This window comes from Panthera tigris, chromosome E3 (genome assembly GCF_018350195.1).
Source record: "Panthera tigris isolate Pti1 chromosome E3, P.tigris_Pti1_mat1.1, whole genome shotgun sequence".
Taxonomy (NCBI): Eukaryota; Metazoa; Chordata; class Mammalia; order Carnivora; family Felidae; genus Panthera; species Panthera tigris.
In genome coordinates, this window is record NC_056675.1 from 34,984,870 (window position 1) to 35,007,055 (window position 22,186).

The window sequence follows — 22,186 nt, forward strand, 5'->3', positions numbered from 1 at the left end:
TGTTTATAAGTAAACTGATAGAGACATTTTATTTTTATAGGGTATTGTTGTTGCCTGCAACAAGCTTTGAACTATGCCTAGTGCACAGCAAGCTCTCAATAAATGTTATTATTATTTTTACTAAGTTCCTGTGTTTATATGTTCCCCGAACACCCTGCACTCCCCTATTATAATACACATCACATTTTATTGGAAACAGACCAATTAACTACAAATCAATTTCCTGCATGACGACTTTGCTGAATAATCAAATAACCAAAATGTAGGAAAGACAATTAGATAAAGTTTGCTGAAGGATCAATTAGGGGAATGGCCAATTTGGAAACTTCTTCTCAATATTATCTGAAGCTGCGTGGATGTGCAAGTGTGTGTGCACGCGCACCTGTGTGAGCATGTGCATGCACAAGTTGGGCAGGGATAGAAGGAAGGAAGGGATGATGCCACCCCATGTGCCCATGCACTTGCTTCTAATTACTTAATACAGTACATAGCAGCCTGTTTACAGAGGATGGTTTTAATGGTGTTGGAAGATGACCATTTGGTCAAGGCTTTTTTGCAGACCTCCACCCTTACCTAGTGTCCAGTACTGACAAAGAACTGGGAGTGTATCCCCAGGTTGGCTTTCCATGCCTCTAAGATGGTACCTGGCCCAGTGGAGGAGGCAAGAGTTGCTACCGGATGGAGACCCAGCCTCCACCTGCACCCCATAACACACAAGCATTCACACAAACTCTCTTGGGCAGGGGGCAGCTGGGAGCCAGGATCTGGCATCCAAAACAACTAGTTCCAAGTTTCTGGTAGTTTTCAGGGAATGGATTATCCTGTTAGTTGACTCTTAGACACTGATTTTCAGCAAAAGAAAGATTTGGGGAGAAGTGACCTGGAACAGACATCTCCGGGAATACACAGAATGTTCCCTGACAAGGCAGCTGCTCCCTTCACTCTGTCCCTGCACCCAGACCAATCCCCTGTACATCAGACTATTCAACACACACCTGCTGATGAAGGGGATGGCCCAAGTCAAATAAACACCGAGCGGAGCAGCCATTTATAGAACCATCAAGTTCCCTTGAGCCCCCTCAACATGTTAACAACTATGTTCTCTCACAAATACTAGCTTTTTACGAGCAAGACAAGGCAGCTGAAAAACGTAGGAGAATTCCATCTGGAGGCAAAGGTCAATGTTCCAAGGTCAAAACACAAGAAACACGTGGGGGCAGTGTGGTCTAGTGGTAAGAACCTCATCATCAGAGGCATTCCATTGTGCTTTGTGACAGGTTACCAAAGTTCTCTGGGCCTGAGCAATTTTTTTTTCTTTTTTACCTCCAAAGTGAGGATGAGGGTGATCTCTACCTCACTGAGCTGGTGTAATAAATCATATGTTCATGTCTACACATGCACATACATGCACATGTAGGTATGTATCCATATAATTTACCATGCTTGCTAGCACACAGAATTTGCTCAACAAACAACAGGAAGTGATCATTACACCCTGGAGAATTCAGCAAAGTCCATTTGAGGCACAGCTACTGCAGGGATTGAGGGCTCACTCATCATCAGTAGTGACAAAAAGCCTTAGCGCCTTATGGAAATACCTGGCTCACCCTCGGAACAAGAGGAAGAGGGTGGACATTTAACACAGACAATCTCATTGGCTTTTCATCTGCTGCCCTCTGCTACTTGTTCTCCTGTCAAAACGCAGCCCGAAGACTATCACTTTGGCTCTTCCTTCACCACGGTCCTAACCTAAGCCACTGTCACCCCTCCCTGGACTGCTACAAAACACTCCCAACAGGCACCCTCTCTCCTCTTGCCATCCTGTAATCTGTTCCCCACAATGCAGTCTAACTCACCATTTAAATATCAAGGCGGATCACAGGTGACCCTTCAGTGCCTTCCTACCGCACTTAAATCTTGAACGGTTTCGTCTGATTCTCCTGAGCCCTGTTTGTCTTCCTGATTTTATCTCCAAAGCTCTTACTTGTCCTTATGCTGCACATCTTGCTGGGCCTGGCCACCTCGGGCATGTCTCACCCACATGGCCCTGGTACATGCTGCCCATTCAGCCTGAAATGCTTACCGTTCCACAGTTACGTTCCTGGCTGCACCCTCACTAGATTCAGGTCCCCGTTCAAATGTCACCCTCTCAGATCTTCTGTGATCACTGAACCTAAGGTAGCAGTTCATCCTATTTTCGGTCCACCCCTCTGCTCTTTGATTCATTAGAGCTGTTGTAGAACTTAACTTACATGCAAGAATATTCCGTGCCTATCCATCTACATGTTGGGGGTGTGGTCTCCACTAGAAAGGGGGCAAGGAGGCTCTTTGAAGGAAGGGCTCCTCTTGGCTTATTTAATGCTATGTCCCGAGGGCTCATAACAGTTGCTGATACACAGTGATGACTCAATACATATTAATTAACTGAAATGAATTTCCAGCTGCTCGGCCAAAATAAGTAACTTGCTTTTCGACCTCCATTCTTGGGCAAGACCCATATTCTACTTCTACTACAGTCACTAGCCGGTCCTGGGAAAGTCCCTTTTGCAATCTCTTACAGGATCTGACTCTTGAAAGGGTCTCATTGCTATAGAATGAGAAGCTGAGCGTCCAAGGTGGGGAGGCACTGTATGCTGAGGGTTCAGCACTGTTGTCAAAAGGCCAGTCGCCAGTGTCACCCACATGGGTACTTATCTTTCAGGAGCAACCAAACCAAAACAATGAACACCATTGCTGGAGACACTGAGTAAGAAAATAAATGTAAATACAGTCTCACAAACCACACATGCTAATGAGAAACGTTTCTTCTACGTGGCTAGCCGAAGCAGAACCAACATTTTGGCATCCTCTCCAAATGACCCAAGTAACAAACCGTCACGTTTCCTTTGGAAACAGGAAGAAACAACCCTTCAGTGCTGCCAGTACCACCTGGCAATTTTCACCTCACCATCTCTACCCCAAGCCAGAGACAAACCCGGTCAGCTCTGCCCTGAGAGGCAGCTGTGCAAGAATAACACATCTTTATAAGAATTTCAGTTATAAAATCCACCAGGCCCTGAAAACTGAGGTTTTAAGCATCTTGTTGATTTCTTTCTTCATCTAAAAGGAGAGAAACTGGCTTGTGTCAAACGCTGAAATCCAGTAGATACCGGGATTCAAGAGACCTGCCCTTTGGAGTGTTCTGCATGTGGGGATGGTTTTGTTGATTAGAATGGGGATGCCCTGGGTTCTCCCAGCATGGGGGAGGGGGCACATGAGGAGCTCCCCTCGGGGTCTTCATTGAAACCATGAGTACACAACCTTTGTAACCGACCGGTTCTGTTTTTCCATATTCACTTTATGAGGAGGGAGGACTGGCTAAGAGATAATTTGACATTTGATTGATACGGGTGTCTCCTTTTTCATGCTTGGTTCAGAATTCAGACTTCAAATGGGACCTTATGAAGCATGTAACATATTATTAATACGGCCATCAAAGCAACAGGGATATCTCTCTCAATTTGAAATCTGATCAATAGCAATTCATTAAGAATTTACTGAAGAGCCATCCTAAATCAGATAAGGTAAGGTGAACACACTCGGTCTACCAGGCAAACTTTCATTATCTGCCGCCTCTTTCAGCAATAGTGTATGTGGACCACTTGCTTACAAGGCAGGGTTTGTTAAGGCACGGGACGAAATCGATATCTACCTCTGAGGCTGTAACTTTGCAGTGTGTGATCTGTGATGTCAAAATATAACCTGAGACACACCGGAACATGCATGCATTTTAACAGGATACGTAGAGGCTGTGGAAGACAGCCTCTCCACACATGACATGTGTTAGCAGCTTAAACCAACATCCCTTCCCCACCCCCAGTCGGCTACCCCTCCGGACGCATGCTCCCTTTTCAAGGTTTTGAACATGTGAAATGTCTCTTGCATCCCAGGAACATTCCCCACCACGTCCAGCTACACAAGTATCCCACCCCCCTTCTACTATTAAGTATTAGTGATGCGTTAGGGATGTCACCACCGCTCGCGGGGGGAAACAGATGTTGGAGGGTAGGGGTCGAGGAAGGAAAATAGAAGAGCCTTTATCCAAGGGGTTTGATAGAAATGCAGTAAGCTGTCACTTTAAAATATGAACATGCATACCTCATGAACTCCCAGGTTAAGACTTTCCGCCATTAAAAATATTGACACGGACTCTTATCAATGAAAGAAGCCTTGCCTTTTAGGACAGACGGGGCTAGGGACATGCTCCTAGCAATCTGCCCTTCCATTAATTTAGTTTCTTCTCACCAAAGACTGTAAGTAGGGAGGGAAGTGTTAGCAAGCAAGCTTGCATTTACTGCTCCATCGATAAAATGTGATTGGAGCAGATGAATGTCTATTTGCAAGGCTCTATTTAATGTAGGCTTTGAAGGTCACGTCATACTCAACTACATGTTAATAAGCTGTACAGTCCTCCCTTGTTGGCTAGAAGCCACATATTGGGAAGATCTCCTAGTAATTGTTTTGGTCGTAGTTTAGGCTTAAAAGCAAACGAAACCAAACAAAAAACAAAACAAAACAAAGAATCTGTTAGCACTCACCTATCTTGACATTTAATCAAGTAATTCCAAGCTAATGAAAATCCAAACATAACTCTTCTGAACCACATCAAAGCAGAAAGGTGTGATTTTGATGGACACATCATGCAACTGTGCGATTTCCATTTGCCAATGCCCTGATTTCAAAAGCAGAAGACTTTGTCTCTCTAAATCCTGCTACTTGTAATAGGTTTTACAAGAAAGGAGACAGGGGATCTTTGATTCATAGAGTGAAGATCCCCTTCTTATGAGATGGAGATAATTGTATTCCCCAATGCCTCTAGCTATATGGAGTCAGTCTTTTAGGGTCTATGATATATAACCAGTCATTCAATACAGATCAGTATAATTCACATACACATCTGTGTGAACCCAGACAAAATATGTCAAAAAACATACAAGTCACACATGTGCATCCCTAGACTCCCCTTTCAGCGTTTTAACATAAGTGTTTATACCGTAAGATTGCATTGTGGCTTCATCCAACACAGTCTTACTTTTCTAGATCATGTACTATTAAAACTGGAAATAAAGTACCCAAGTTAGCAAAACGCCTAGTGTCTTTTTAGACAACAGAGGCTCAAGGCTTCAGCTATACTCCAAAGATATATGGACTTTGTTTTTGTTTTTTTTTTCAACTCAACTTTCTAGAGTGACCAATTGCAGCATGTGAAGGAAAAAAAAAAAAAAGAAAGAAAGAATATTGAGACTTGGATGGATGCGTCAAGAAGTAGCAATGTTTGTTACCTGCAGAGGTGTTACAAGAAATTTCATCTGCTGCAACGAAGACGAACTGATTTCTGGAAGAGAAGATAAAATTCACAATACTGCTCGCTCAGGGAGAAATGTGCTCTCTGCCAACTGGGTAGATGTATTCAGATGCGGGGAGGGAGGGCGCTGTGTTCGAATGGATGTTGCAAGGGAAAGTGTTGATATGGCTAGGACTTGGGAGAGTTTAGAAGGATCATGAACCAGGCATGCGGGGGGCCTCACCAGTGGAATCGGGGGTGATGTGAGAACGGGGGTGGGGTGTGTGTGTACACACTATTGCACTGACATAGGAGTACTGAGTGTTACCAGGACGTCACGCGAGGATATGTTTCTAAGGCCGGGGCATTTCAAACTGCGCTTGGAATTTCTACACTAAATGCAAATTACATTTAAAGAAAATACAGACTGTCCATTAGGAAAAATGGGGTACTGCAGCTAGCTACGAAAAATCATAAAATTCCAGACTTTATTATTGTAGTATAATATCAAAAAAATTTTAAAGGAAAGAAAAAGAAATTGCGGTCATTTCAGAAGAGAATGGTTATATGGTCTCATGTTATAGATAATAATTTCCTCACCAAACTAGGCTGGCTACACAAAGAACGTAAGAGAATTCCTCTATTGGAGTAAATCCCATCTCACCAAATTATTTTTAATGATGCAGTGTTTAAAAGAAAATTAAAATGGAAAATGCTATTTTACTTTGATTTAGTAAATCCAGGAAGATGATAAAACTCTCTTAAGATGTTTCCAACTGTGGCATTTTCACAATGAAATGTGTTCTAATTCAGACACACTGTTTATTTCTCTAGAAATGAGAACGTCTGTGGGAGGCAGATTATAAAAATGCCCCAATGAGATTAGCTGGGATCTTAAATGCCTCAGAAGCAGTAGGATAGAGCCTTCTGGTTCTTGTTTGTTAGATTTTTCTGTAGTGTATGAATCATTAAGAAGCAAGATTAAATGCATTTTTGGGGTCTTCGATTGGTCTTCTTCAAATGTTTTAATGATTCCAAAAAGTACCTAGTGATTGAGCATTTCTTAAAACACCTTAAGAAAGTTTTACTTTTGCAAGAGGTACACTCTGAAATATAAATAGAGCTACCACTGGAAAATTCACTAGAATTTGGCATTCACTTGAAAATTCTAGCTATTTCCACACCAATGAAATCTAAACAAAATTATACATGCTCTGAAAATAGTATTTCTTATGTCTTTCTTCCATATAACAAAAGTCACAGCCAAGTTCATTTATCACTTCTCTTAAAAGAATAAGAACGTTAGTGTCACTGGATTCCTGCTCTCTTTCTGCTTGGACACAGACTTTTTGAGCCCCACCAATACCTGGCTTCAAATTTCTGAGGTTTGAGGAGCAGTACAATTAATATCCCTGAAAATGAAGATATTTGGGTTTGAATATTTGTTTTCACTTGTTCACCTCTGAATGCCTCAAGGGGGAACACGATATGGGCAGCTCAAATTGCATGCATGAAATTCATATGTGTATGGACCAAACAAGCCCTTGGAAGGACTTCTGTTTATAGTATGCTCACAAGAATAACACTTTATTACCAAGAGCGGCAGCCTGGTGCATCCAAAGGGGCAAACTCTTTGGTATAGCCATTCCTCAACTATAGGGTGGGCCTCGTTAGTGAGATGGTTCTATCCAATTCAGACCCTATCGTCCCAGAATAATCTGCCACCTTGTATCTCACTTCTGCATTTTCCCTACAGAACTGTCCCTCCTGCCAGACATTAGGAGAACCACAAGAGGCAACCAACACAGATATACAATGGTGACTGACTGAAGAAGGAAAAAGTTTTAAGAACACAACCTACCAGTATATTTACAAAGACATCAGACCTTTGTCTTTAATTGTACCAGAATTTTAGAACATATGATGGTTGTGTTTCACAGCACTCTTCCTTGGGACATGATACATTCTCTCTTTTTTTTTTTTTTTTTTTTGTCTTAATTTTTGTTAATGCTTATTTATTTTGAGAGAGAGACACACACACACAGAACCTGAAGCAGGTTCCAGGCTCTGAGCTGTCAGCACAGAGTGTGACACAGGGCTCAAACTCACAGACCGTGAGATGATGACCTGAGCCGAAGTTGGACGCTCAACCAACTGAGCCACCCAGGCGCCCTATGATACACGTACTCTTAAAAATAATGCTACTATTTCTCCATTCCCTTCCTTCCTTTCTTTTTCCTCTCCCTCTCCTCCCCACCCCCAGCTCGCTCGCTTGCTCGCTCTCTCTCTCTCTCTCTCTCTCTCTCGGGCAACTTATATATCTTGAATTTTTTTAGAGTGTCTCTAGGATTCCTGAGAAAAATCTCTGAACAAAGGGTATGACTCGGAGAGTTGGCTCAGAAGATGGCCGACTATCAAATCAAATCTACATCAAAGCATGAAGTTATTGCCAGTAGTGATATTTTAAGGGATATATCATGGACTCTGCGGCAGTACCAAAAAAGAATTATTAAAACGTATTTGCAAAATAGTTATTTGGATGTATCAGTTCTCTACTGCTATTTATTTTCTTTTAATTCCACGCAAGCAATCCCACTACATCCATTTCAGAAAACTGCCTTTTTATGGAGCTCATTTATTCCATGGAGTCAACCTGCATGATCAGCCCTCCCGCTACACTGATTATAAGTACAAAAGGAGATGTCTGCCAAATAAGAGCCTGGGGAGGGATATCAGGCCAATGTGGCCCACATGGGAGGCCAACAGAGGAATCTGGGAAGAATTATAAGGGAGAGGTTTCATGGTGATGTCTCTGTCCACTGTTAGGCAATTTTGATATACAGTTCTGTCTCTCCCCACTTGACCTTTAAGACAAAAACCATGTCTCTCAGCCCCATGTGTGGATCATCCGTGACCCTCTCAGTGGAATCATTTACCCCAAATGACCAGAGAGAGGTATGATCAAAGAGATTAACAATGTAGCTGGGAAATCTGCTACCCCCAAGCAAGGGCAGGGCAAACTAAGTGACCAAAGCAGTGCATGTGCACTCTGGACAGTGTGGGTGGGCTCACCTCTCAGGAGGAGAGAGGAGACTGGCATGGGTCTTGGCCCCCATGCTACTCCTAGTCGGCTCTGCACTCTCAACACAGACCAAAGAATTGAAAGAGCAGCTGCCCCTGATGTTCAGAAAACCGGTTACAGAGGACAAAGTCTGGCCAAGCGGTTCTCAGCCTTGGCTGCACACTGTAAAAACACGCGGTGCCCTTCTAAAATGCTCAGTGATCATGCTACACCTAAGACTGGTTACATGGGAATCTCTGTGAGTGGGTCTTGGGTGTTTGTAGTTCCTGAAGAGCTCCAGGTAACTCTCATACCAGCCAAGGCTGAGGGCCACTTGTCTAGCTGAGTGGTCACGTCGAGTTCCTTAGACTCACAGGGAGAGGTGAAAATAACGGGAAAGCCCAGGCCCTTCTCCTGTGGTCCTAGCCTAATTGGTCTGGGGCAGAGTGTGGAACGAGGTAGTTGAGGAAATATTCAGCAGGTAATGTAGGATTCTGTGCCGAGTGTGGGCCTGGTTAAGATTCTCTCTCTCTCCCCCTGCCCCCTCTTTCCCCCCCTTTCTCTTTACCTCCCTCTCCCCTTTCCCCTCCTTACCTCTCTAAAATTTAAATATATATACGTGTATATATATATATATATATATATGTATATATATATGTATATGTGTATATATATATATACATATATATTTATGTGTATATATATCCCCAACTATTCTTAAATAACTTATAAAGAAAGAACCTCATTTCTGAAAGCGAAGGTGGTCTAACGGTGGCCACAATGTCATGCTCTCTGTATCTAATTCCCCCTGTGTTTCTCTTATTTCAGTATCTTCCATGAACAAACTCAAGAGGATCTTTGCTGGGTCTTTCCACTTGCCTTCTGAGTCTGCATCTAATTCTCTTTACCAATTTTTCCACCTAGGATTCCTTTCTATTTTTGAACCCTCTCTCTACTGCAGAATTTCTCAAACTTCCCTGAAGATAAGAATTAATTAGAGTGCTGAAATATAGATGCTAAAAATAGACGTCTGGGTTTCAGCCCTGACCCCCCGAATCAGAACTTCCAGGAAAGAGATGTGAACATCTGTCCATTTGGTGAGAACCCAGGCCTGGTTACTGACAAGCTCTGGGGACCCATTCACCAGTCCTAAGTGTCTGCTGCCCCTGGAAGAGAATCATCATTCCAGGTAATTCTTACCATGGGGACATCTGGGAACATTGCGGAGAAATTTCCTGCAAGTTCAGTCCCATTTTCATTTCAGAAATCTTCCTACTCTCCCAGGAAGATTGACAGGGGGAGGCTTTGTGGGAGGAGGGAGGATTACTAATTTAGGAAAAAGAATGAAACGGTTCATCGCTGAGCACGAGGAAGAAGGCTACATTCGTCTCGGCTCTTTGGAGTGTTGGTGTCAAAGAGCCAGTGACCCGATGTCGATGGAGTACTTATCCATGGCAGGAGGTGGCCAAGCCCTGTATCTATGTATTAACTGATTTAATTTTCTCTACACCCCCTCTTCCTATCCCAGTCTTTATAGATGAGGAAGTGGAGGTGTAGGTCATGACCATGTGCAAGTTGGTGGAGATGAAATCTGAACACAGCTGGGTTGGCTCAAGACCCCGACTCTTCTTCACTAAGATTGTGCTGAGGGGCACCCATGTTGGGGTGCTGAGTCAGCAGTGGAGTGAAACGTCTCTACGGAGGAACCTCCTGAAACTGTCCTGAACCTTTCATTCCTACCGACAAAATAACACAGAATCTGGATTCTCCTTTGAGTATGATGTTAATTGAAGTTTGAGAGGGATAATTATATTCTGCTTTAGCAACTTGCAGTGTGGAATGACACGGGCCATGGTCTTTCTTTTTCATTCTATCACCAGACTTCATTATGTTTTACGATGGTTTTCATAGACCAACCATCTAGACTCTGCATCTGACTCAGCTGGTGGTGCATTTAAATTAGTCCTGTGACCTGCCACATCATCCTTCTACCCCACTTTTCTTCTTAGGCGAAATCTCATCTCTCTGTAATTTTCTTTCTTCTAAAAATTACCCACGGCTGAACTCTAAGAGTCAAATTAAAATAGTAGCCAGCCAGTATTGCTGGAGGGAATGTGAGAAGCTAGGTATGGAGACAGAGTAAAGGTTGGGGCACAGGCAGGGGAGGAGGGAGGACAGACAGGAAATGTTCTCCCATCAAAGAACACTGGTGTTCAGTTTTACTGTTGGAAATTCTGGTCACTTCTCATTCTTTGGCCTTTTAATTCTGTCATGTCACTATTGTTATGCAAAACTCTGGGTGGATATCACTCATGGCAGTCTTCTAGTATCTAATGCTATGAATAAGGAAGCTAGCAAACCCACGCCCACACACACACACACACACACACACACACACACACTTACATGTGATTAAAACCCTCCAAGGCTATCTAGTGCAAATTCCCTAGGGCCTTAGAAGTTAGTCTTCAACTCCGGCACATGGCAGTCAAGATGTCCCAAGACAGCAGTGCACAAAGTCAAATTAATTCTATCTGTAGATTCTGGGCACCTGTTGGTTGTAAGGCAGAGTATCTTAATGCTGTATATATAATTTTTTAAAAATAAAATACTAATGACCAGGTCCATTTCCCAATCTTTTTACGTCAGAATCTTTGAGAGTAATTCCCAGGCCCAGGTATTCCCGAAAAGCCACTCTGGTGATCCCAAGTGTCAGCCAGCACTGAGAACTGACATTTCACTGTATGACTATTTCTTTGAACTTAAGTGCCCTGACTCTGCAGGGAAGAGAGCTGTGTCCTCTGGTTTTTCAATTAAACGGCACTAGTGTTGACAGCCACATTTTTAATTGCTGATATTTTAGTTTTTGGAAATTATATTATTATAATAATTATATATATTGTTTAATACATTACTTATTAATTTTTAAAACTGTGCTGTGCTTACCACGATGCCTCCTTCTAGACATGTGGGATTAAGGTAGAAACACACACTAATCAGGAATTCTTCCTGTTCATATTAAGAAGCTGCTGGAAGGGTCATATGGAATCCAGCCATGAACGTCTTCTGAATAGTTACACATAACATGCAGAAATAAGGTGCTTCCATTAAAATTCTTTTTGCTGACTTTACTGAATAGCTCACTCCTCTTGTTCACTGAATTCTCAGGTGGTTCATGAGGGTTTGCTACCTGCCAGACACCCAGCTAAGCCAAAGGGATGGGACCTTGTGCTCCTGGCCTTTAAATCACTGTGCAGCATCTGTATTGGGCTTGGCTGTCTGGAAGCTCATAACCTAATTTATATTTCAATTTTACACATTTGCAATCAGTATTTTACCTCCTTTCCCCCGACTCAGTTCTAAAACTCTACAATTATAAAAAGCCCATTCAAATGTATGTTTTTCACTGCCCTGTCGTTATTTCTATTTATGTTTCAGTATTGAATTACATGTACTTGGAGAGGCGGTGGCAAACTGTAGAATGAGATGCGGTGTAAACAGACAAAGCAGCAAGCAAACAGACAGATTGACTGTAGAATCCTCTGAAAGGGTCTCTCCCGATCCTTTTCATCTTTAAAGGGAAAGCATTTCCCTTTAACATACACTTAGAATCATTTCATTTAGTTGCAGTTGCTAATGCTAACACTGAGCACATTTTGAAAACTAAAGTTTACTTGGGAAAGGAGGTGACTGCTCTGGATCTATCCTCAATTTGAATATTCCATCCAAAACTTCTGGGTTTAAGAAATTCAAATCCAAGTGCGTGCCCATTCCCTGGAGACCCCGAGAGCAGTCCACTTCTGTAATTTTAGTTTCTCCAAACTTGAGCAATCTCCTCAGCTCCCACTACTTTTTTTTCTCAGGTAAAAGAGAACGAACGGTGAATCTGGAAGCCCTGCCCTGTCACCTTCCTGGGCCTCAGTTTCCTCATCTGGAAAATGGGGACACAAATAGCACAGGCCTCCCTTAGATTTATTTTATTTTGTTTTATTTTTTTTGCACTATGATGAGAGCATGAATGTGAAAGCACTTCATTTGTGGGTAAACTGCCATTTATTTTTTTGGGCTGTGCGAACTCATGAAGGATAGCTGTCTTCTCTCCCCAAAGAGAAAAGGCATTTGTGTTTTTAAGTGCGGGGCTTTCACAGTTTTAGGCCAAAAGGGGGACAGGGAACAGCCCTTTGAGGTTACAGGTGCCTCCGGAAAGATGAGAGGGACACAGAGGAGCTCCTAAAAGAGATCGACTTTCTGATGCAGGGTTGGAAATGGGTCTGGCCAGTTCTGGGAACAGCTATGTGTGTTCTCATGGGGAAGCAGCTGTCCTGTAGAGGAGAGGAGTCCCGTGCTTAGTGAGGTGGGCAGGAGCACATGGTATTGGGGCTGAGGCTCTGGAGGCCGGAGAGGCCACGCTGAGAAGGTCTGCGCCCACCTATGAGTTATGTGCACAATGGAGTGAGTGCGGTGGTGGAAAGGTCCAGAACCTTCCAAATCCCCAGGGGATTCTGATAACCCACAACCACCCCCAGATACTGGAGCTCTCAACAGTGGCAATGAGAAAAGAACAACAGTGGCAGATTTCGTTTCAGTTTTTGAAAAGTAAGTCTCTGTAGACAAACTGGTTGTACAGAAATCTAAAGCAGTGGTAATGTGGGGGCTGGGTTTATGCCACAAGAACTGGTCATTTTTCCTACAAAGCTGACGTGTCCCTGGTAGCCTGGACTCCTCCAAAGACAGAAAAGAGAAAGATGAACACAAAAACAGGCTGTTTGATCTCATGGGTCCAGTGGCTTCTTCCTTCAGAATTTTTTTTTTTTGGCCCAAACTATTTTTCCCCAAGTTTTACTGAGGTATGGTCGACAAATAAAAATTAATATATGGGGTGCTGGGGTGGTTCAGTCACTTAAACATCTGACTTTGGCCCAGATTATGATCTCACAGTTCATGAGTTTAAGCCCCGCATTGGGCTTTGCACGACAGTGTGGAGCCTGCTTGGGACACTCTCCCTCCCTCCCTCCCTCCCTCCCTCCCTCCCTCCCTCTCTCTCTCTCTCTCTCTGCCCCTCCCCTACTTGCGCTCTGTCTCAAAATAAATAGATAAACTTAAAAAAGAAAACTGAATATAATTGGGTTGTAGGATGTACTTTTTAAAAGAGATGATTTAATATATGTGCATATTATGAAATGATCATCATAGTCAAGCTAATCAACATATCCATCATTTCATATTGTTACTTTTTGTGTGTGGTGAGAACACTTAAGATCTACTCCCTTAGCACATTTTAGGTATCCCTATTTTGATATTTCTAAAATGGAAGTCAGTATTTAAAAATAAAACCCTCCATGGTCAAAATATTCTTCTAAGCCAGAAAACTTGCTCCTACAGGAACAAAACAAAATACACCCATCGTTTAGTGATGCTAATGGTAATATCCCATCCTGAGAGTCCTTTAGTGTCAGGTGCTACTTAAGGAGCTCTCTGCTCATGACCACACTAATTCAACAACAACCCAATCAGGCAGGCATCACTCAACAGTCCCACTTTAAAGATGAGGCAGCTGGGGATCAAACAGGTCCCTTAGCTTGCCTGTATTATCTCTGTAGTAAGTAATGTTAGCCTAAATCTAAATCCCTGATCATACGCTACAGATGAACAGCAAAGATTTGCTAATGCATGCCTCAAAGTAGGTACAGTGATTACAAAAGACTTTGCCTCAAATCCTGAGCAGACAATTTCTAAGTTGTGGGCAGCTGAGTAAGGCACAGGTTCCCAGAATGTTAGTGTTACAGGGGTATTAGAGCCTCCTCTAAAAATGACTCCCACTTTCAAGTGGATTTAATTTTGTTTGCTCTGGTCTGGATATACTCAGTGCTTTCAAGTAATACCTTATACTCTAAAATATCTGTCAATGAACAGTTGAGCTATTGAGAACCCCACTCATTTTCACCACCTCCTGTAGTTTATGAAGTAATGTTCACCTTCATCTCCTTTTGACTGTAACTGGTATGATGGTCTCCATTTAGCAAATGAGAAAACTGAGGCTCAGTAAAGGGAAGAGGAATCCGGTGGGATTTTTCCAGGGTATGGTTTACATCAGCCTGAGGTTATTACACAGTCAATGAGAAAATACCAGCATGAAATCATTTGCATTATCCAGAAATCTTTAGGGTAAAGAAAATGATCGATCGTGGCCCTAGACTAGTTGGGGGAGGGGGAGTTCCCTCAGGATGGATTGCGAGGGACCTCCAACCATGGATGATTCTTATTTTCTCACTGAGGAAGGGAAAATAGAGAAATGACTACAAACCAACAATTTGCTAAGACAAATTCTCCTACATGCTTCAAGCTTTGTAGAATGTCAACATTATTTGCTGCATAGGGGGTAGCACTGAAGCTTGCCCTCTATGGGGGTGCTTCTCAAATGTCATCCAAACCACCCGGGGATCTTGAGGGTACAGATTCTGACACAACAGGGCTGGGGTGGGTTTGAGATTCTGCATTTCCCACAAGCTCCTGGTGAGGCCAACTGGGTTGGTGTGGGAACCATGCTTTGCAGGGCTCTTGGGACCCTCACAATGAGCCACTCCAATCTTAAAATTTCAGAATGGACTAAGGCGATCACTCTTTGTCCATTGTTTAATTTTGAGATAGAGAAACTGAAGACAATAATTTAAAGAATAGCAGAGAAACAATCCATCATTCCGGAAAGGCTATGCGGCTGATAGTGTCCGGGATGCATGTTTAACATGCACCCACCTGACCACTTGAGCTCATATCCTACTAACTAAATGTAGCCCACACACCCTCTACCTATGCAGAAACGGTGAAGAAAACATGTCCCTCATCTTTTAATGCAGTTTATAACTTCAAATTACAAAAGTGGACCATGAACAGAGATGGAGATTGAGAGGCTGATCGAAGCATCCAACAATCATGGTTTTCTTTGTAAAGGCATTCTGAGCCTACAAACGCAGTGCAAAGTGCTGATGCAGGTTATCAGATGTTTGGTGTATTTCTATAATCTCAAGTCCAAAGCATTTCAATTTAAGTGATTATGATAATTAAGGGAAAAGGGTGTTGAGCTTTGATTATGTCTCATCTCTCCACAATCTATTGATCTATTCAAACATTCACACATCCTAATGTGGCAAGAATAAGCCCAGGAACAATGACAAAATTGATGAGTTAGTTACTCCTTACAGAGATTGCCTCAAACATTCACCTCCAAACTACCGTCTCTGTAATTCCTGATAGTGGTCCCTACTCTAAACGTTTTGTGTTAATTAAGTATGAACTACACTACGGTTTTGAGGAGAATTTAATTCCAGAGGAATCAATCACTGTGATTCACGCCAGGGAGAAAATCATGAGAAATCATTTATTTCTGTACAATGACTGTTCACATGCACGTACTGCGCACAAATATGGAAATAGCACAGAGGCCACATTTAAACAGAAATCAGTTCTACTGGGAAAAAATTTAAACTTCTCCCAGAACTTGTTTCGATAACTTTAAAGGAAATACTAGAAATTTTTAGTGAAAAGTTCCCTCTTACCTTAAAAGACAGCCTATAGTGTATTACACAGGGACAAAAAAGACAAAAGAAAAAAAAAAAAAGCAAAGAAGTAGAGTGTGTTCAATGTTTGTCACATTCATGAACTAAGATTCTATTGTGTGTGTATTTCCTTCTCCTTGACTGGGAAGCTGTCTTCCATGAGGAGCTCTGTATTTGCTGTGGAAAGGGCTCCTCCAGAGTCTCCGTGTACCCATTCTCCTTGGAAGTTTCTGACCTGCCTCTAGAAAGTACCAGGCTTTCTCACCTGTCTCGAAACCCTTCACAGCTGAAGGATCCTGATGATGCTACTATAGGATAGGTTTTATTTGCTTCTTTGTGGCCTATCAAGTCAATGATCTGCAACCTGAGAAGTGTGTAATTAGGCCATGACATGACCAAAGGAGTTGTTACATCTTGTCTCCTCACTGGCAAAAGTGTCTACCCACATGGCTGTGACAGCTATGGTCTACTGGGTTTGGAATTTCCTTTAATGTCTCCCCAACTCCTTGTTGGTCCAGTCTGTTGACTATTACAGTCTTGGTTCTTTTTTTTTAACGGCTTCAATTGCATACATATTCATCCAATAGTGCATAGCAGTTGTTAAGAAGCCATTATAGATTTCGGACCAAAGGCAATTAGTTCTTGAAAGAGAAATTTGAGCACTTTTTCTTTTAACCTGTGTGTGTGTGTGTGTGTGTGTGTGTGTGTGTGTATGCATGCATGCATGTCTGTAAATTAACAATAGGAGAAACTAAGGAAGTCCATCAGTAACAGCTATATTTATTTTTAGCACCAAGAGCTTTGTGTCCATAAACACGAGTTTCAAAAATCATACTGATGCCACTATCAAGAGTATCTGTCCCCTCCGCTATATCAGAGCCATCTCAATTGTTACTAGATGAAATCACTGTCAATCTACACAGCAGGTGGGCAGAAAAAGTAATTTATCTTAGTTATCATAACTTTTGTTTTTTGGTGAAGGCCCAATAGGAACTATTTGATCCATAGGGAAAATAAATTATTGGTTTTGACAACATGAAATTTGACTCATGTGTTCATCATTAACTCATGTCTTAGTTACGACGATTTGAGGATGTAAACATGACTTGCCCTAACTTTGTTAACAATTGCGTAAGGAGGCAGAAACAGCCCAGGACCTGGACTAAAGGACTCTGGGTGTGAAGTCCAGTCTTTGGACATGGAGAATCTGCCTAGGATGAGCATACATGTTCTGCTTGATCTGGGACAGTCCGGTTGAAGCCTTCTGTCCCGGACTCATTCTTAATAACAGGACATTCCTTCTCTGTCTCAAGTGTCACATTCTGGACAGTCATTTCTGGGGTCACACTAACTACATCGCTTCTCTCCTCAGGTTGTGTGTTCTAATGTTCTACACAGTACCAGAAAGGCAGAGACGCTACCAAAAAAAGTAACTTCAAAATAGAAATAGAAAATCTACATGGTGAAAAGGAAAAAAAAAGTGTGACAGGGAAGATACTATACTTTCCTTACTTTAAGGAGCGCTGACATCTCAAAATCCAAACTTTGGATAACTGAGAAACTGAAGGGCTTAAATGGCCCTTCCCCTAAGTAAGTTTGTCTGTAACAAAAACAAAGCAAAACCCAACAAATGATTCCTGGAACTCACTGGAGTAAAAAGAATTAGATTTGCATATAATCCTACCTATTAAGTTTTAAAAGGCTTGTCTACACCATAACTTAGCCCAGTCGGTCTGGCCATTATCTTTCCTAAACACTTTCAATGACTCCAGAACCTGTTAAGGAAATAACAGATTCAAACCCCTGAATTTTAGAGGTCTGGGTGGAGCGACATAACCTAGGTATTTTTGTTCTCCTCCTTCTTGTCATCCAGATTTACAACTCTTATGGGAACACAGGAAAGTAAAAAACAAGAACACTTTATATAGTGCCCTTTCTGTGCCGAGTATCTCACAGCCATTGTGTCAATACTTCCAAACCACCGTGTAAGGTGGAAGTCAATACACCCATACGAGACGAAATGGCATGTGAAGAAATTACTTCTCAAGACTGTTCCAGTGAAATGCGACAGAGCCTAGTGATTAAGGGCACATTCTTTAGCTTCGGAGCTGAGCTGAAGAAAACTTGCCCGCTCTTCGAAGCCTTGCCTTCCCAATCTGTAAAATGGAAGGGCCACGTCAATTTTACAGCATCCTTGGATGGCTCAATGGCATTGTATCTGGAAAGCACATAGCACAGCCCTGCACTGGTCAGGACTCCATACAGAGCCACTGTTACTGCTGCTATGCTCATAAGTGTATTATCACGGTCAGAGAGGATTTGAATCCAAGTTTGCTAGCCTACCACCTCCAACTTCCAGAAGACTTAGTAAATAAGGCAAAGAATACAGTCCGCTATTTCCAACTAATGGACATATTAACGGGAGCACTGTCATATATATCGCCAGTTTTATTGAAGAAACGTATTTTCGTCTGGTTTCTGTGCTTTGTAATGGGAAGCTCACAGACAACGTATGTTTCTTTCTAGTTACCCTAAAGCTGCCTAGAATAATTAGCTTCATTCACCCTCTCTCCTCCTGAGGGGGACCCTGACTTGCTGGAAAAAAAAAAAAAGAAACCAAATGAATCAGTTAAGAAAGTGCACTTTAAACCAAAAAGAAGAAAAAGAATATAAATAAAAATAAGAATATATTACATATTTATATATTATTTCTCTCTCTATATATATATATACATACATACATATATATGTATGTATGTATGTATATATATATGTATGTATATATATTTCAGCTTGGTGTTCTAATTCAGAAAGCTGAATGTGCCTTTCTGGGCACTGGGATAGTAGGATGTAAATAAAGGCATTAGCGACTCATTTCTGTGACATTTCCATTACAAGTTGATAGAGCATCTTTTCTTGAATTGCAGAACCCTGGAGAGCTGATCAGGGCAAGTGGAAAAAAGCAGAAAAGAGAACTAAAATCAAGAACAGCTTCAACAAGGCAGGGTCAACAAAGGTACAGAGACAGAACTGCTGTTTGCTGCTCTGTTTTGACTCAACAGGTAAGAATCTAAATCCAAACCAGTTTCCTTCTGACCCTGGATCCCTGTCTCAGCTGGGGAGATGCCATGGGATAGACACACTCCTATCGCCATCAGTCTCCACGACCTGGGCCATCAGCTTTTTTTTTAATTCAACTGAGAACCACCCCTGGCATTAAGGTTTATAATGCACTAACTCTACTCTTCAACAGTGGTCTCAGAGGAAAAAAAAAATTGAAAATGTAAAAATCTAATAGGAAGGCTACTATAGAGCTGCCAGCATTTATTTTGCCAAGTAAAAACATTAAAAACAAAATTGCATAAAACAGAAAAAAAACAAAAAACAAAACAAAGCTACCATTTTCTGTTGTCATCGTTTTGTAAAAGATAAGCTCTCTGTATTGACATCTAAGAAGGATGGCTAATGCCTGACCGGTCCCAGGAGTGGCCTTCCTTCCTCACTCCCTCCCTCCTTCCCTCCTTTCTCCCTTCATTCCTCTTCCTTCCTCTCCTCCCTTCCCTTTCTTTTTCTTCCACTCGTCTGTTCTGTTCTCCTCTCTCATTTTTCTCTCTTCCATCGAACCACCTGTGTACCTATTTATCATCTAACTTCCCGTCCATCCACCCATCCACCCACCCACGCATCCATCTATCCATCCACCCATGTATGTATGTATGTATGTATGTATGTATGTATGTATCTATCTATCTATCTATCTATCTATCTCTATCACCCATATAAATTCAAACAGGGGTAGACCAACTTCTCCATGACCTCAAAGACATGCCTACTTATCCTTATTGACTTTTAAAAAAGAACTATTAATCTATTTCTCTCTCAAATAGAAACTTCTATTAATAGGTTACGACTATCACATTAAAAAAATGTTCTAGGGGCGCCTGGGTGGCGCAGTCGGTTAAGCGTCCGACTTCAGCCAGGTCACGATCTCGCGGTCCGTGAGTTCGAGCCCCGCGTCAGGCTCTGGGCTGATGGCTCGGAGCCTGGAGCCTGTTTCCGATTCTGTGTCTCCCTCTCTCTCTGCCCCTCCCCCGTTCATGCTCTGTCTCTCTCTGTCCCAAAAATAAATAAAAAACGTTGAAAAAAAAAAAAATGTTCTAGCATGTGGCTTATGACTGCCTGAATTTGACAAGTCCTGACCTCCTTATATTAAGATTTACCTGGATTCTCTCAGGAGTCTTTTGTGAGGGCCTAAGACACAGCTGTGTGTGTGTGTGTGTGTGTGTGTGTGTATATATATGTGTGTGTGTGTGTATACATATATATATTTCAAATGCAGAGGGCAAGATTACTGATTCTAGGGCATTTTAACTACTAAGCTACGAAATTGCCAATATTCCACCATTTTTTTGTCACACAAAATATTTTCAATGAAACTTTGAGGTCTCAAAAAACAAATGAACAAAAAAAGTAGAAAATAAAAGAAACAAAACCTTGTTGCATGTTGTCTCTATTGCTCATGCTAGGGGCACCTGTGCGGCTGGGGCTATAACTGTTATGTCCAAAGTGGCTGACTTTGGGGGATCTTCAAAGGAAACACATGTCTTACATGAAAGAAGAAATGGCCCTTGGTAACTATCAGTGCAACGGGATCATTATGAAATCTCCGAGCGAACCACTATGCATTACTTTCTTCTCTGGCTGATCAGACCCTTAGTTCCCTTCCGCACTAATGTGGGGGACGTTCTCATGCACTGGTTGTTAGGAGATGTTAGAATGTTTAGCAAGCAGGACAAGCAATGACAAATGTCTGCCTTTCTGGAGAGAGAACATTTTCATCAAAGCTATAGACACATCATACATACATCCCCAAATATTTGTGGCACAAGTCCCTGAATAGGGAATATCCCCTCCCGCCCCACTTTCTGGTTTGGCTGCTCACAGATGCATCAACAACCAAGTCATAAAACACAAAGAAATCAAGAGCCAATCCATAAAGAGAAGCCTACCCCCAGGCTTAATTCAAGCAAGCCATTCATCGAGCTAATGTGATGGTGGACCTGTCAAATCCAGAACGCATCACGGACACATCAGCAACACCAAGTGGCATGCAATGACCAGATGACCGTCGGCCCCACTGCCATGCTTTGATTGGTTCAAGCTCAGAAAACAATCCCCTTTGAGAGTTTGGACAGTTGGCTTTCCCTAAATCAAAGTGAGATTAAAAAGGAAGGTTTGGTGAAGGCAAGTGCTTACCAAAGGTTTTGTAAATGCCAAGGAAATACGTTTGCCTATTCCCATTAAATTCGTCAGTGAGACTATACAATTACCTAGTCCAGGCAGGTCTGTTTCTTTTGGGGAAATCTCTGCCCACACCAGATGGTCTTCATTCTGGAGGTCAGCAGTCAGAAACTCTCAGGGTGCTCCCAGATAATCAGCATGTGATCATGTAACCAAGAAGATGATGGGGCAGGGAGTTGCAAGGGACCCATCAAGGACCTTCTGGACAGTCCTGAGGTTACTGGGGTTCAACATTTTCCAAAGGTCCCTGAATCTTTAATTTGACGAGGGCTTAGTTTGTGCTGATAAAAGGCAAAATTCTACCAACGGGGGACATCAAACTTCTTTCGCTTTCCACATGCCTGAGGAGCAAATCTCATGATTACAAGTAAAGTTCGTTGCGGCTTCTCTTTTCACTTAGTTGACAGCCAGTGAGCATCACCAAAATGCTCTCAATTCCTACTGATTTTGCTTCCTATCCTGAAGGAGTTTCTTTGGGTTAAGAAGTTTTACTCTTTGTCATCCTGCCTGTCTTCCAGACGAGAGGAACTGAGAAATCTATCATGGCTGATACTGCACTGTGATCGTGTAAAAATAAATTATTACACAACTGCCCTGAGATAAATTCTAGAAACTTGGCATCTTCCATCTGGATTCAAAACCTATTCTGACAATTTCATATTTTCCCCAAACGTGTGTCTTCTATCAAAGGGAAGGGTCTTCCTTCTCTTTACCTACTTACTGAAAATATAAGGAAGTACCATCATGTCATAAATACATTTTGCAAATCGAACCAGAAATATCATTTTAAAGATTGTTTTCTGGCAATTTACCTATTCCTGCATTTACCTCAATGCAATAATCCCGTCTGTGGCAACTGTCTTGCTTGCAATAAAGTTAAATAGGGCTAGCGATCAATTTCTACAGCAACCAAGAAGACCCAATGTATATGAACAGCATGAGGCCAAT

The 22,186-nt window shown here is 42.1% G+C and overlaps 1 protein-coding gene across 16 annotated transcripts in view; it reads right to left on the reverse strand.

Annotated features, from left to right (window-relative positions):
- RBFOX1 (RNA binding fox-1 homolog 1) overlaps nt 1-22,186 on the reverse strand; it is a 1,530,248-nt gene that overhangs the window by 10,548 nt on the left and 1,497,514 nt on the right. For 2 of the 16 annotated variants that reach the window (XM_042971119.1, XM_042971115.1), the window contains one exon: nt 5,322-5,374. The exons of the other annotated variants lie outside the window; for them this stretch is intronic. In XM_042971119.1, the coding sequence (XP_042827053.1) occupies nt 5,322-5,374 (53 nt within the window). The remainder of the gene's footprint in view (nt 1-5,321; nt 5,375-22,186) is intronic. 16 annotated transcript variants of the gene reach the window in all.